This window comes from Echiichthys vipera (genome assembly GCF_963691815.1).
Source record: "Echiichthys vipera genome assembly, chromosome: 6".
Taxonomy (NCBI): Eukaryota; Metazoa; Chordata; class Actinopteri; order Perciformes; family Trachinidae; genus Echiichthys; species Echiichthys vipera.
The window spans coordinates 18,135,419-18,150,193 of NC_139831.1; the positions used below are offsets into that span (position 1 = coordinate 18,135,419).

Sequence of the window (14,775 nt, forward strand, 5' to 3'; positions counted from 1 at the left end):
GCCAATGTGGTGTTGATTACCTTGTCAGCAATGAGGTTGCTGAGTTTACACTGCCACTGAAATACAAGAGAGAGAAAGATAGAGGGAGAGAAGAGTAGGACAGCGGAGGAGAGGAGCGAGGCTGTTAACTGCCTTTCCATACAAGGAGAGGTAGGGGGAGAGAAGAGGAGGGGGAGGAGAGAGAGAAAGAGAGGTAATATGAGGAGATACAATGAGAGAGAGAGAGAAGGGAGGAGGAGGGAAAGGAGATAAAGACAGAAGATAGAGGGATAAAGGCTGATAAGGCTGCACCGTTCAGTGGAGAGGAAGAGAAGGAGAAGTGAGTGAGTGAGTGAGTGGAGTTGTATCTCTGAGTCCCACCGGTGTGATTCTGCTGCAGCTTCTCTCTCTGTCACTGACTGAGCCAACACAGGTAGGACACGCACTGACACTCACACTGTACCAGACTCTCAGTATGCATGTGTGAATGCTTTCATTTTTATTCTCCGTAAGCTGTTTTTCTTTATCTGGTCAAATGATGTTTTTGAGTAAATGCATGTAGTTGTGGAAGAATTGTTCTGACCCCTTACTTAGTACGTAAAAGTACCAATACCACAATGTAAACAAGTTATTCATTCAACAAGTAAAAGTACATCATTATAAAAGTTTATTATAGAATTAGAATATAGAGTGCCAGCTTTCTGAGCGTTATGTTATTACAGTTTACTGCTAATAATCCTGTTTTTATTAAGAGGCATTCATGTGTAAACTGCATTGTAATGTCACAGCAGTTCAAAGAGGAGACAATCTTAACTTTCTGTATACATTTAAATGGTTTGAGCTATAATAATGCAAGGTATCATATGTTATTAATGTGTCCTCAAAGTAACTGCAGTAGTTAGTGTTCCCATGCAAGAATAATGTGCACATATACAGTATATATATATACAGGTGTCTATTGCCATTGAAGTCGCACCTCATCAGTATTTGCACATTTGCATCAGCAGTTGCTTCGCCTTTGTCGGTGCAATTTCTCTACATATACAGGTACATGCTCTATCCATCTTCACTTGTCTTTCTCTTGAAATTGTGGCTTTAGTGAAGTACTTCAGGCGAACAGATTCTGCACGCCCTCTTCACTTTCTCTGTCTGAACTGCTCTACACTGTCATGATTTCCCCTCAGCATGCATGAGAAAAATCAAGTTTCTGACGTCCTGTTGTGATGCATGCCTGCTGAGTGTCTGTGTTTCTGTGTATATGCATGAAGGTGAACATTATACGGGAGTGCTGAATCCACCAATGTCCCAACAAAAAAATGTTTGAGAAAAAAATAGGGAAAACAGCAAATTACCTCCCTGCCATCCCCTTGTTAAAAACGAACACACCTCCTGCTGTGTGCACAAATCTGTGCTTGTGCGTGCATACCTGCATGCTTGTGTATATGAGCTGTGTGTGAATGTGTGCATTATCTCTGCATGAGTCTGCTGTAATTACATAGTGAAGGTGCCCATGGGGCGGCAGCCGCTACATTTGGCTCCACGCCACATCCCCTCGTTTTATTGTGTCTTGTGCCTGAAAAACTGCTGCGTGTGTCTGTCTATGTTGAATGATGAGAGCAGGTCTGCGTGGTGCGAGTGCGTACGTGTGTGAGTGTAAACTTTGTCGACTGAAAATAAGTGTGTGCCTCTGTATGCATCAATAAATACCATACAGTCTATTATTATTACTGAATGTGTGTATGTGGGGCAGCAGACGTTTGCTGGTAGCTTTTCACATTTTCTTTGCCCTGGACTGAGAGTTGATCCCGGGCTAACTTAATACACATATTGTTAACCCAGAGTTATTCTAAGTCCAGGGCTTTAAGATTCAAACTGCCCTTCTACTTAGTTGATTGATCGACAAAGTTGATTTTCAGGATACAACCGTGCAAACTTGGGGTTAAATCGGCTCTGAAGCAGGACCAGCAACCCCGAGACTAGGGCTGGGCAATATGGCCAAAATCTTCTATCCCGATAAAAGTCATTACATATGTATGTCGATATATATCACGATATAGCATGTTTCTGGTAATTCAATAAATATATAGTCTATATGAAATAACCACATGGTAAAGCCTTTTTTTTTCTACTCATGTCAATTAAATAGTTGTCCATTGAAAAGTACTGAGTATTTTGGTTTCACTCGCACTTAAGTTCTCACTGCATGCGCACAAAACCACAATCTTCACATATTCCCAGGATATTTTCTAAGAAACTAGAGCTTGTGCTTGTTGTTATCAATTTGGACGATGTAACTGTTTCACCATATCTTGATATATGATGTCATCAGGATACGATTACATTAAAAGCTGATACATTTTTATATTGAATTATTGCCCAGACCTACCCTAGGCTGATGTTGGGATTGGCCCACTTGGAGCGTGCCAGTGTGAACGCTTTCTTAGCCCTAGACTAGCAGCTCCCTTAGCGTGTGGCTAAGTGCTGTGTGAAAATTAGGGGCAGGACAAAAATACCGATACAGCAATATGTCATATGACTTTGTCTTGCAATACATTATTGATTTTAAGAATGTTTTTTAGTTTTCTGTAAATTCAATGATATAAGTCATCATTGCATTAGAATGATGACACTCAGACCCATGTCTGAGTGACAAGTTGCAGTCAGTTTATGTTAAAGAAGCACTAATCTGTACACTTTGTTGTATGTTAATTCATCGCAGTTGTCAAATTCTGTGAAACTGACACCACAGTGCAGCCAGTAAATACATCATTCTTGATTTTGTCTTCTTGGGGGTTATGTATTGTAGATGATTGTCGCGCAGTGTATCGCAGAATCCTTGTATCGTTATACCATCATTATCGCGGGCAACATATCAGGATAGTAGCGTATGAGTTACTGTGATTCCCGCCGCTATTGAAAAGCCCTTAAGTGTGTGTTGAAAAATAAAGGTCAGTGTGTCAGTGGGGAAATTCAAGAAATGTCTCTTTAGTGTGTTATAGTGTCAGTGTGACAAGTTCAGAGGGTAGGTCGAAGGGTTTATTGGACCAAAGTCTCGCTGTAGAAAAGGGTCCTCTGATTAATGGCTGGTATACCAACATAGATCACATAACAGCCTTTAACACACTGTACATACAAATCATTTTTGGGGTAAAAAGGATCATGTTCAGTGTAAACCACTCGCTGTGAATATCCAGTTCAAAACGTTGATCTTCCTTATCTGGAATGTGTGAGTTAAAGAGGTAAACTTTGCAACAGCCAGTGACAGGACTGACCTCATTTTCTGTACTAAACAGTGGACAGAGAGGACGGAACAGTAGCAGTTAAGAGCACATAGCGATATGAAGAATCCTCCAGCTGCATGTGGTGAACTTTCATTAATCCGAGCACGCAGAGCCTAAACGTAAGCCTCAAAAACGGTCTGAAGAGAGAAGGAAAAAAAGAGTTACTTTTTTGGAACTAGCTGCATCGTTAAGCATCTCAACCTGGAGCTTGATCTGCCTCCTGCAGAGCAGCAAAGTTGCAGCCAGTGAGATGATCAGATGACTGGGAGATCAAAGCTGGGCTCTGTGTGTCTCCTTACTGAGGTATTTTTATGACAGGCTGTTAAAACTGTGCAGTGGTTAATATACATTTAATGGAGACAGGGAATTGATAAAACAGTCAGTGACATATAAGGCTGCAGTCAGAAAAGTGTCAGAGTTTTGCAGCTATATCGACAGAGTAATACTATCTGACCTCTGGAAATAGACTTCAGGGACAATGTGCAGCTGGACATGCATGTTATGTGCATCGGTGGTGTGTGTTAGTTCGCTGGTCGACCTGCCTAAATTTAACTGTCTGCAATCTGCAGCTGCTTCGATGTTTAGTTATAGTTTAGCAACCCAAAGAAATGCCACGCAAGGCTGCAGCCACAAAACACCATTCTCCCTTTCTGTGACACAAACAGAGAAATATATCTGTCATCAAGTCATAAACGCTCATCTCAACATCTGCCAAGGATATAGGAAGTCAGTGAAGTAACATCGCTTTTGCAGTGCATTTTCATCCAGTATTTGAAGAAGTACAACCGTGAAAGTTTCCTCAGAGCTGTGAATTGGACGGACATATCATTCACATATATCACATCTTTATTTACGTGAACTCTCACCCTGGTGCCAAATTACTTTTGGTGGTTTCCATAAACATTTTGTTGTGAACGCAGTTTTAAAAAATTGAGTCTGGATTAGATTAAGGTGGAGAAGTTGTTACAGTTGCATTCACAGATTTTTTCTCACACAATAAACTAGTTTTCCAGGCTGTCGGTCTGTAATTCTGCCAATAGAAAGGCTGGAGAGCAGAGATGGGATGAGAATATGGTTGTAAGATGGTGGAGAGGAGGATTAAGGGGGTGGAGGGGTGCAGAGAGGAGACAAGTAGCATACATTCATCTCCTGGAGCAGTGTCATTAAGCAAAAGCGCAACTCTTTAATGCTCAAATGTGTTGCGAGCAAGTGTAATGCACGTGCCCTGCTCTCCTCTCTGCCTCCTTTAATAGAGTGAGTCTGACTCAGCAGCTGGTGGTCAGCGGATAGGCAGTCGGTGAGGTCAGTAGTGCAGCAGAGCAGACAGGATTTTCTTCTATCCTCAGAGATGTCATCCTGTTGTTTTATTTTAGGCCAGCTTCTGTGGCAGACATTACTGTGACAGCGATGAATGTTAACTGTTTTGCCGTGTAGCCACAGATTGGCTGCGGACCAACACACTCGGGAGAGCCCGGGAGAATGGGACCTTTTAGTTTTTTTCCATCAGAGACACCATGGTCAATGGGTTCAATCAGCTTTGTTCTTAGATAAAATGGATGTGCTGTGATATGAGGGCAGGGACGTGGAATTTTCCCCAGGATTGTCTGGGTTTGGTTTCCTAAATGTTCATGTTAAGATCCGTTCATTTGCTGATGGACATGTCAAGACAGACTTATTCAGCAGCTTTTGATTTTAAAATATACCACATATTTAAAAGGATGGTTGTACGAGGTACTCTATTGTAGATAGCGGTCTGCACGCCTCCAAGCCACCAAACCCCCCACCCACACCCCACTAAATGTACGCTATATTTACATATAATATTGTCATGGCTTTACCTTGCAGTCAGACAGCCCTGTTTAAAGTATCGACTTTACGTAGGGGTTTTATGCTCTTGACAAAACCGTAATTTTACTTCACAGAACACAGCAGTTGCTGGTCTATATTGCATTGGTATCGGTTAGTTAGCTTCCCTTATTGTGTGACTTTGGTGTTTTAAAAGGTTATGAATTAACAAAAGGAATCGATCCAGGCAGTGGTGTATCAGCAACTCCTGTGTTATGTGAAGTAAAATCCCTGTTTTTGTCAATGGAGTCTGGTGTCTTTGATGAAATCACATAGTGGCTTCAGTTTCCCCAAACGTAAACTTAAACAGGGCTGTCTGAAGGCAAAGTAAATTGGTGAAAAAATTCTAAATATAAATTACACTCAAACTGATATTGATTCATTTTTAGGTGCCTGTCCACTGTAGTAGGGCTACACGGTGGTGTAGTGGTTAGTACTGTCGCCTCACAGCAAAAAGGTTCCAAGTTCGCATCAGCTGGGATAGGCTCCAGCCCCACCCTCCGTGACCCCGACATGGACAAGCGGTTGAAGATGAATGAATGAATGAATGAATGTCCACTGTAGTACATTTCTTAGCTTCCATACATGTCCTCCTGTCTGCTTATTCAATCTGGTGTGCTGACTTGCCATCTACTGTAGATAATATACTATGGATGAAGCACCTCATACAACCCCACTCTAAAATAAAACTGAACTCTCTCTCTTTAATGGTATTCAACAAAACTCTTTCACAAACATATTATTTCTCCATTTCTTTTAGATGATGTCATCAGAGCACCTGACCTGCGGTTGGCTGCAGCAGCTACTTGTACTTCTGAAGCTTTGCCTCACTTTTGCTGGGCCTTTACGACCACTCAATGGGACCGAATGCACAGCCAAGGGTCCTGCTTCCTACATCCTGGTCTTTACAGGTCACTGGAGCCCACAGGCCTTCCCCAAGCAGTATCCGCTGTTCCGGCCCCCTGCACAGTGGTCCAAACTCATAGGTGAGAAAAACTGCCAGGGGCAATAACGTTGGTTATTAGAAAATCCTTGAACACCTGGTAATACATTGAATTTTTATTATTTCAAATTTTGCAACAGCAGCAAGGAGCCAGGGGTTATTATTTGACCTTCCTGAGTCAAAATGTACCCATGCATGGTTTTTGTGTTAAAAAGGAGGTGAACCAGTGTAAGAGATGCAGGGACACACAGATTTTGGGCTCTCTGTCATGTGCCAGCGGTTAGGGCCTCATTTTCAGACACGGACTTTACACAGGGGTGAGAGATGTTTAGGTTGCATATTGTGAAAAGTGAAATACCACATATTTTTTGGGATTATAAAGCGGGTCAAGGCGCTTTATGAATACTGTGACAGTATCAAAACACTCCATCCACAGAGAAAGAATACCTGGGAGGGGGCTTAAAGAAAGACAGGCACTAAACAGAGGATGAATACAGGTATTTTCAGACAGTGTTAGAAAAATAATGTGTAACATTAAAGAAAAATACCAGAGTACCCAAGAATGAACGTGACAGTAACGTGAAAGTATAATTCGGGACCTTAAATGAGCAAAGCAGCAATAAGCAGAGAGCTATAAGAAAGTCTAAATGCTTCCAGATGGACTTTTCTCTAACTTGTGTCCAGCCATATTTTTAAAATTCTCCATTTTATTTTCGACGCAACCCTACACTCCCACCCACATTTCTGCTGGTGTACCACAGTATTGGCTGTAAACACTGGAGTAGTGGTTTCAGGGCTGGTGAAGGTGGGCGATAGTTGGGGTGTTTAGGGTCAGACCGCTTACCGAGGAGGGGGAAGGAGGGGGAAGGAGTAGAAGAAGCGATTCAGCCGTCTCTACTACTTTTTTCCAAGCCATGGAGCATGGCAGATGTTTGTACATGTGTATGCATTTATGTGTATGTGTGTGCTGGACTACTCCTGTGCACCACTGTCTGTGGCATCCGTGGCTTTGTCTGGTTTCCGGCTCTTTCCGCTGATGCCCTGCCAGAGGATGATGGGCTACTTACTCCATGTAGAGACAGTCATCAGGTTTTAATACGCCCATGATGGTTGTGGTGGAGGCCCCAAAAAGATTTTTGGAAATGGAGTTTGTCACAGCACAAAGAAAAGCATAACCTGTCGAGAGGTTTGGGGCCCTGCGATGGTTTTGTGTTGCTTTACTCTAGAGACCTGGGGGCGAGGGACCAAGGACACTGCCAGAGGGAAGGGGGAATGGAGTTTGTCATTGCCAAAGGAAAAACAAGAGCAATTTAGCAAGAGCTTGAAGTGGGCTTTACCGTCTTGGTGGGGCTTAAACGTGACTTGTTATTGAGTTTCAAGGTCTTGATACTTGTGGGAAATTTGTTCGGATGGAAATGCAATTAAGTGCGTAAGTAATGGTAGTTCGGGGAGAAACAAGATAGTGTGTGAAGTGTGCTGGGCAGGTTGTGTGTGTGGCTGGGTGCATTGTGTGGGTTAATACATGTGTCAAGAGTGTTTAAGTGTAAATGCATAGTTGTGTGTGCGCGCCTGTACGTGGCTCTGAAAAGTGAGGTAAGGCAGAACCATCAGAGCATTTGTCAACGTGTTTCTGGCTAACCTTACTCTGCCCTTAAAACCTGTGGGTTTCAATACGGAGCTCCAGAACCTGTGGTGCAAACAATTTAACCTGAAATCAGTCTCTTGATTCTCAACAGATTTCAAAGATAACCAGAACTAAATATGAGAATGTGAAGCATATGGTTCTGTTGGCCCAAAGAGTATGAAAATGTATCAACAGGATTGTTAGAACTCAGAGATCCTGACCTGTCTCCTGGCAGCTTCAGCCTGTGTTGTGGTTTTATCAGTGATAGATGAAGAAACTATGTAACTGTAACCGTGCAATAATGCCAAAGACATGCATGTGGGAAATTCCTCCAGAATTGTCTTGTTTAATTGCAGGATGTAGGAGGTAGCCGTAGAAATACATACAGGCTCCATGGTGGAAATGATCTCACCGTCTGGCCGAGGCTATGGTGGTATTTCACTGACATTGATATGCATTCCAGTGAATAAGCATCTTACTCCCGTCTTCTCCACTTTCTTGTGTTTCTTTTCTCCCTTTAGCGGTCAGCCATAATCGCCATTTTCGGCTATGGGGGGAGGGTGCTCCAGCAAGCGCAGGGTTGCAGACCTTTGCTGAAGTCGGGCTGACGGTGGAGCTGATGAAGGAGGCTAAGGAGGCCAGGAAGAGACGGGCAGTCGGCGCCATGCACCGAACAGCCGGCATCCCTAACGGCATTGGGCACAGCTCCACAGAGTTGCTCATGCAGCCCCGGAACTCACTGGTAGGCACAAATCAAACATGTGTCACACTAGCCGTCTGTTTTGTTGTGACTACTAAATGTATTCCATCATCTGGTGACCCAGGCCCCTTCATCCGCTCTACTCTTCACCACTTCTTTTCCACAATCCAATCAGACTATGTTCAGCCCAAGTGCTGAAGCCCTGCAGCCGCAAACGCCCACATCCATCCTGCACGGTCTGCAGCCTGTCTGCTGCCTGTCCCACTGAACTCTGTGAGACCAGGGTGAGGGGCCCGGGCTGCGGTATAGTTGGAGGAATAGATTGACAGTTTGGGGAACGTGATAATTAATTTTATGACAGAGAGTTAGATGAAAAGAACAATACCATTCTCAGGTCTGTTCGGTAAATATGAAGCTACAGCCAGCAGCCTTTTAGCTTAGCTTAACATTAAGACTGAAAAAACAGCTGGCTCTGTATGATAGGTACAAAATATTCCTTCCACCACCTCAAGAGCTCACTAATTAACATGTTATATCTCATTATAGTATAATTTGTACCTGGGAACACTGCTGAAGTCTGTTACCCCATATTTAAAGGTCTCATTTTTCAATTCATACTTGTATTATTGGGTTTTCTAACATTTTTTACATGTTTTAGTGTTCAAGATAAACACATTGTTTCTAATATCGTCTGTCTGAATATACCATATTCACCCTCCATCTGAAAAACTCCTTTTTAGCTCTTGTCTCTTTTAACCCGCCTCCTGAAAAAACCCAGTGTGTTCTGATTGGTCAGTGTTTCAAGGTCTTTCACATCTGAAATCTCGGCATCTCTGCACCGTCACTGCAGCCGGAGAACGGCACTGTAGCAACAATTTCTTTGTATAGTATAGTTGTGACATCACAACCCTACAGGAGTCATGACGGCTCGTTTATAGACAGTTCCTGAATACGGGCTGTGTGCATTTCTCTGTGGACTGAGTGTTTAAATGCTTTCACAGTATTTATATTTTATATATTTATATAAAATCAAGACCTGGAAATCTCAATTTTTACAATAGGGGACCTTTAAGGCTGATAAATGTTGACTCCTGTTGTACAACTTTGCTCATTGCTGGACTACAGGGTACCACTGCTGCTGAATAGTGGGTTAGTTTGGGAGCAAAGGTCATGGTTGGACTTGCTAAATGTGGTCCTAGGGGAACGGGTTTGAGGTAGGGATGAGGTATGGCACTGTGGAAAAATGTGTCATACTGTTCACATAATTAAAACTAGAAGTAACGTTTTCTTTCATGTGTAAAACATATGTGGCTGATGAACAAGGGCGAAAGAGGTGAAGAGGAAGGGCGGACATTCACTGGAGTTTTTCAAAATAGGTGTGTGCCTGCCTGAAAGTCTGGTGACCTACATTTGTTTATTGGTTATTCCACTGCCTGAACCCGGGGGCCCTTAAAAATCATAAACAACCCTGTCAGAGGGCATCTTTGCTAAGTACTTGTCATGAAGAGCAGCTTAACCGCTTGTCATCTAGCTACATGATGTCTGTGGCTGCTTTTAAATGGGTCCGTCTGGTTTTAGATCAGTGGACTGAGTGGCAGAAATAAGCAGGGTATGACTATTGTGTGGTTGTTTTGAACGTGACAATGACAGACTGAATGATATGAACCTTTGGACAGCTTCATCTGCTATTCCGCTTTTCTGTCTGTTTCTCTCTCTCGCACACTCATCCTTTTTTCTCTTTCCCACAAACCAAAACATTCATACGCAATGCCCCAAAAATCCCAAACACATATGATTCCTATCTCCATATTCATGAGCCTCCTGCTATGGCTGTTAAATGTGTAATTCAAAACAGACAGATAACAGGAAATAAAATACCCCTTCGGATTCAAATGGCATTATTTCTAAGTATTTTATAAAAAAGTGAGATATCAATGTATTTTTTGATTATAAAGTAAGTCGAGGTGCTATTCAAATGCTGTGAACGTAAAATAACGTTCAATCCACAGAAAAATGCACACATTCAGAAACTGTGTCTTTACGGATGTGATGTCACAACTATACTATATATAGGTAGACGGTCACAATACAATAAAAACCCAGAATACAGATAAAAACCTGAAAATATGCATAATATGGGACCTTTAAGGTGCTTGGAACAGTAGACTGGGTTGTTTTCTGGATGACTTGTTTTCTCCAGGGCTGTGTAGAAGATTTGCTGTGATAGAAAAAAAGTTAGAGGGATCGTGTTAGCTTTGAGTAACTGTCTGTGCTCTAAAGATGCTTCCTGGCGTTTATATTGCAAACCACCATGGACTGATCAAGCTAGTGACAGGGGATACTGCTGAGTAGACATCCTTGCTGTTTGGCCCAATGGATATAGCAGGATGGGGTTTCAAACCGCTGTTTGAGAGGAGCCTGAAAAGCACAAGAGGAGGGAGGGGTGTTAGCCGAGGAGGAAAGGAAGGAAGGAGGGATCAGTGGATGATCCTGAAAAGCAACAGAGCTGTTTCTGATTTGGTTTCTCTGTTTCTTGCTGTGCATCACGGGCAGAACCCATGGATCCTGTTGATGTCTGTTCCAGCGTTCTGTTTGACAGAGGCCACCCTTTCCTAGTCATCCAAAGCTCTCAAAACCGACCCATCCTACCTCAAGGCTTGGCAAGCTCTGTCCTTAAATAACAGGCTGCAAGTGAGGAGGCGTTTTCAAATGCACTGTTTTCTGGGCGTCTGCCACCTCAGCATGTGCTGACCCCCAGGCCACTTCCTGTATGAGGTCACCAGCTCTCAGGAAACATCCATCACACAGGAGACAGTCTAACCCTGCACAGGAAACTGAGTGGGTGCATGTATGCACACACATGCAGTCCACAGTCCCTTATTTTATATGTTATGCAGTTTATAAACCCTTAACAGTGTGTATCTTACCAGTTTCAGTCCTTTTCTTTATTGTCATTTATTCTACACACAACATATATCGACAGACAGGGGGCAGCCTAACACATGTGGCGAGGCAATCAATTTATCTCAAGTGCTGCAGTTAGCCTTTTGATTGTAGCCAGAAAAACAATCACAGCTGCGCTTGGATTGCTGCTCTAGCTCTCTGGGTCTTGTGTGATCGATTGTAACCGTTATCTTTTTGTGAATTAACTATTTCCCTACATTTATTCCGTAGTTTCATTCACAGATACAGTTTGACAAAGTAAATTAAGACAAGAAATCTGCATCAAACTGGGTATATAAAAGAATATAAAGAAAGAAATCAAGTGTTCAGCCATGCTGCAGCTTGTAAAGCTGTACTTTAGCATAACGGGGCTTTGAGTTAAATGCTAACATCAGCATGCTAACATGCTCACAATCATAATGCTAACAAGCTGATGTTTAGCAGGTATAATGTTTACCCATAGACTGTGTCGTATATACCATGAAAACCATCTCAGTTTAGCATTTTAGCATTAGCACTAAACACAAAGTACAGCTGAGGCTGACAGGTATTCAAAAACCAAAGTAATGGAAACAATTAAATATTTACCTGATGCGGGCACTAGATAAAAACTTTAGGGATTTCAAAAGATTTCAAAGAGAGTGCAGGAGGCAGGACATGATGTGGATCACACCACTGTGATGGTGCCGGCTCATCATTTGGTCATAAACAACTCTCTTGCCGGTCCTTGAATTTTCTGACGATTTCAGCGCCGGTCCTTATTGATAGGAGTTCCTCGATCTTATCGTCTCTCCATTTAGACATTTTCGTTTCTGTCATTGTGTAAATCATCCTTCTTCTTCATCCTAGGGGTTTGTTTGTTTTCTTCTGGTTTCACGCGAGCCACATGATAGAAACGTCATCACACCCACTCACTGACCCGTTCACTGTGAATTCTCTGCACAAGCTGCTATATTCTCACATGGGCTCAATTGGACATTGCATGGACTTTGCACTAGGACTAGGAAGCTGGCAGGGTAAAGTCTGTTTGATGACCAGTCCAACTGATTCAGATAGTGGTGTTCTTACATACAGCTCTGCCAAAAATATTTAGATAATTTCAGGTTTCCAGTGCATGTGTGAAAGGGGCTTAAAAATACATAGTCTGTGTATCTTTTATATAATTCAGCTTTTTTATTGCTCTATCTACAGTCTGTCTTAGTTGTGAACAAAATGTTATATAAACAGTAAAGTTTGAACTAACTGAATTCTCTCTCTGACCGACAGTTGTCCCTAATGGTGAAGATAATCCCCAGCCCCGACTGGTTCGTTGGCGTGGACAGCGTAAACCTCTGCGAGGGCAGCAGGTGGAAACAGGAAGTTACCATTGACCTCCAGCCTTATGATGCAGGGACGGACAGCGGATTCACTTTCTCTTCTCCCAATTTCCCCACCAGCCCCCCAGAAAACATCACAAAGGTGAGGTCTTGAACTTGTGTTCACAAGTTCAAAAAACATCACTGGCTCAGACATTGACGTATGAATTTTATAGTGAGACAAAGCAAGATGGATGTCACTCGTTTTATTCTTAAAATAGGTTAGCAGCATGGGAATGGGACATCATTCTTAGCTGTCTCCACTTAAAATGATTGCTTGGCAGTCCTCATGCTTGACCCGGAGTGATTTGAGTAAAAAGGGCCTCACTTACATAATAGACCATCTCTTCTTTCCCAACATGTGTTTTAAAGTGGGCTATTGTGTATTTGAGAACCTGCTGGCTCTCATTAATGATGCCTGACTGCTCTTTGCTGATTTGTTCAGATCACATCTCAGATGCCAAACCATCCGGCCAACTCCTTCTACTACCCACGTTTAAAGGAGCTACCACCTATTGCCAGTATAAAGATAACTCAACAGAGCAGATCATCTGATCGCCGAACTCCAATGTCCAATCATATTCTGCAAAACTCTATCATGCCCCAGCGCTTCTCAGGTAAGACCTCAGGACTCCCAACATCAGTGGTACCCAAACATTATACCTGGAATGGACAAAACTGAATGATTACTTGGATTACATGAAATTTATATTGCGGTCCTACATAAACGTATTATTTTTGGATGTGGGGTTGTATGAGGTTTTTTATCTATAGTCAGTGCATCACCTACAGTGGATGACGATCGGCACGTCCCCAGTTTGGAGTAGCAGTCAGGAGGACAGGTATGGGAGCAAAGAAACGTACTGCTATGCCCCCGTCCACAGCAGCACATTGCTTAACTTCCGTGCCTGTCCTGGTCCCTGTTACCCCAAACTGGGGGTGTACCGACCGCCCACACTACTGTAGGTAATACACTGACTATGGATAAGTACCTCGTAACACGCCACTTCAAAAATGTACAAACTATCCCTTTAAAGAGTTCATAACATATAGGTGCTACAAGCACATGCTAATAGAAACAGCCCTTATTTCTGTAGAGAATTGCACTTCTGAACTCTTTGCCTTTCTCTCTTTACTCATACATGCTCTGTTTTCTCACATCCTTCCTCTCAATTCAGCGACACCATTGGACTGTGAAGTGTCTCTCTGGTCATCTTGGGGTTTGTGTCTTGGTCCCTGCTCCAGAGGTGGTGTCCGCCACCGCACACGTTACATACTCTTGCGGCCAGCCAATGCTGGCGACCCCTGCCCTGAGCTGGAGGAGCAGGCTGAATGCGTACCACACAGATGTATGAAAGTCCAGTAGGACACACAAGCACAGATACAGCCAGTATTCAACACTGGGACTCTCATGGTATTACTGCTGGACTGAGAAATGTTGCTGCATCTTTAGCATCTCTTTTATAATGCAAAGGATTTTTGTGTTTGTCACAGTCAAATTGTGGAAATGAAAGACGTGCTGCCTTACCTGTGAAACCCATTACTGAATGACAGTAAAGGGGAAATGGAGTCTGAGTGTAGCAGGGCGTAGGACAGTTAATTAATGTGTGACAGAACACTTTGAATGTGTTCAAATAAAAGCGATTTTTATAAATTATCATGGATGGAGAGCAGAAAAAGTCGCATGACAAATATGTCCCCCCCAAAGACCAGTTTGAGACATATTATGGTTTGCTCATTATCAAGAACATAATTAATAATAACCACATTTTAACCCATATGCTGATACATGTATGCACACAAAGGTCCTTGCACATACTGCATACTTTTACAGGCATGGAGGCATTAGTTCACATAGGTAACCTATACATGCTGGGCACATGCAGCTCTTTCAAAATAGCCTCACACCCCGATTTATAAATATCCCCTTTTACAAGGAAACCTCTAATAGCCGACCTGAGGCTTTGGGCTAGTCTAAATAAAATGGCCTACTTTATATTGAGATGCTTTTTTTAGAAATGTTTTTATAGAAAGAAAGATAAATATTTGTATTGTTATCTTGTTTGATATTTTAATATTGAGATTTTGTATATACTGTATGATGT

At 42.6% G+C, this 14,775-nt stretch overlaps 1 protein-coding gene across 1 annotated transcript; it reads left to right on the forward strand.

The window, feature by feature from the left end:
- Positions 1-403: 403 nt before the first annotated feature.
- Positions 404-14,036, forward strand: spon2a (spondin 2a, extracellular matrix protein; the record flags this gene model as incomplete). The annotated part of the gene is made up of 6 exons (XM_083915294.1): positions 404-412; positions 5,866-6,091; positions 8,194-8,414; positions 12,582-12,773; positions 13,116-13,287; positions 13,849-14,036. The coding sequence occupies exons 2-6, from the start codon at positions 5,866-5,868 to the stop codon at positions 14,034-14,036; spliced, it is 999 nt and encodes a 332-aa protein (XP_083771420.1). The 5' UTR covers positions 404-412.
- Between the last annotated feature and the right edge of the window lie 739 nt (positions 14,037-14,775).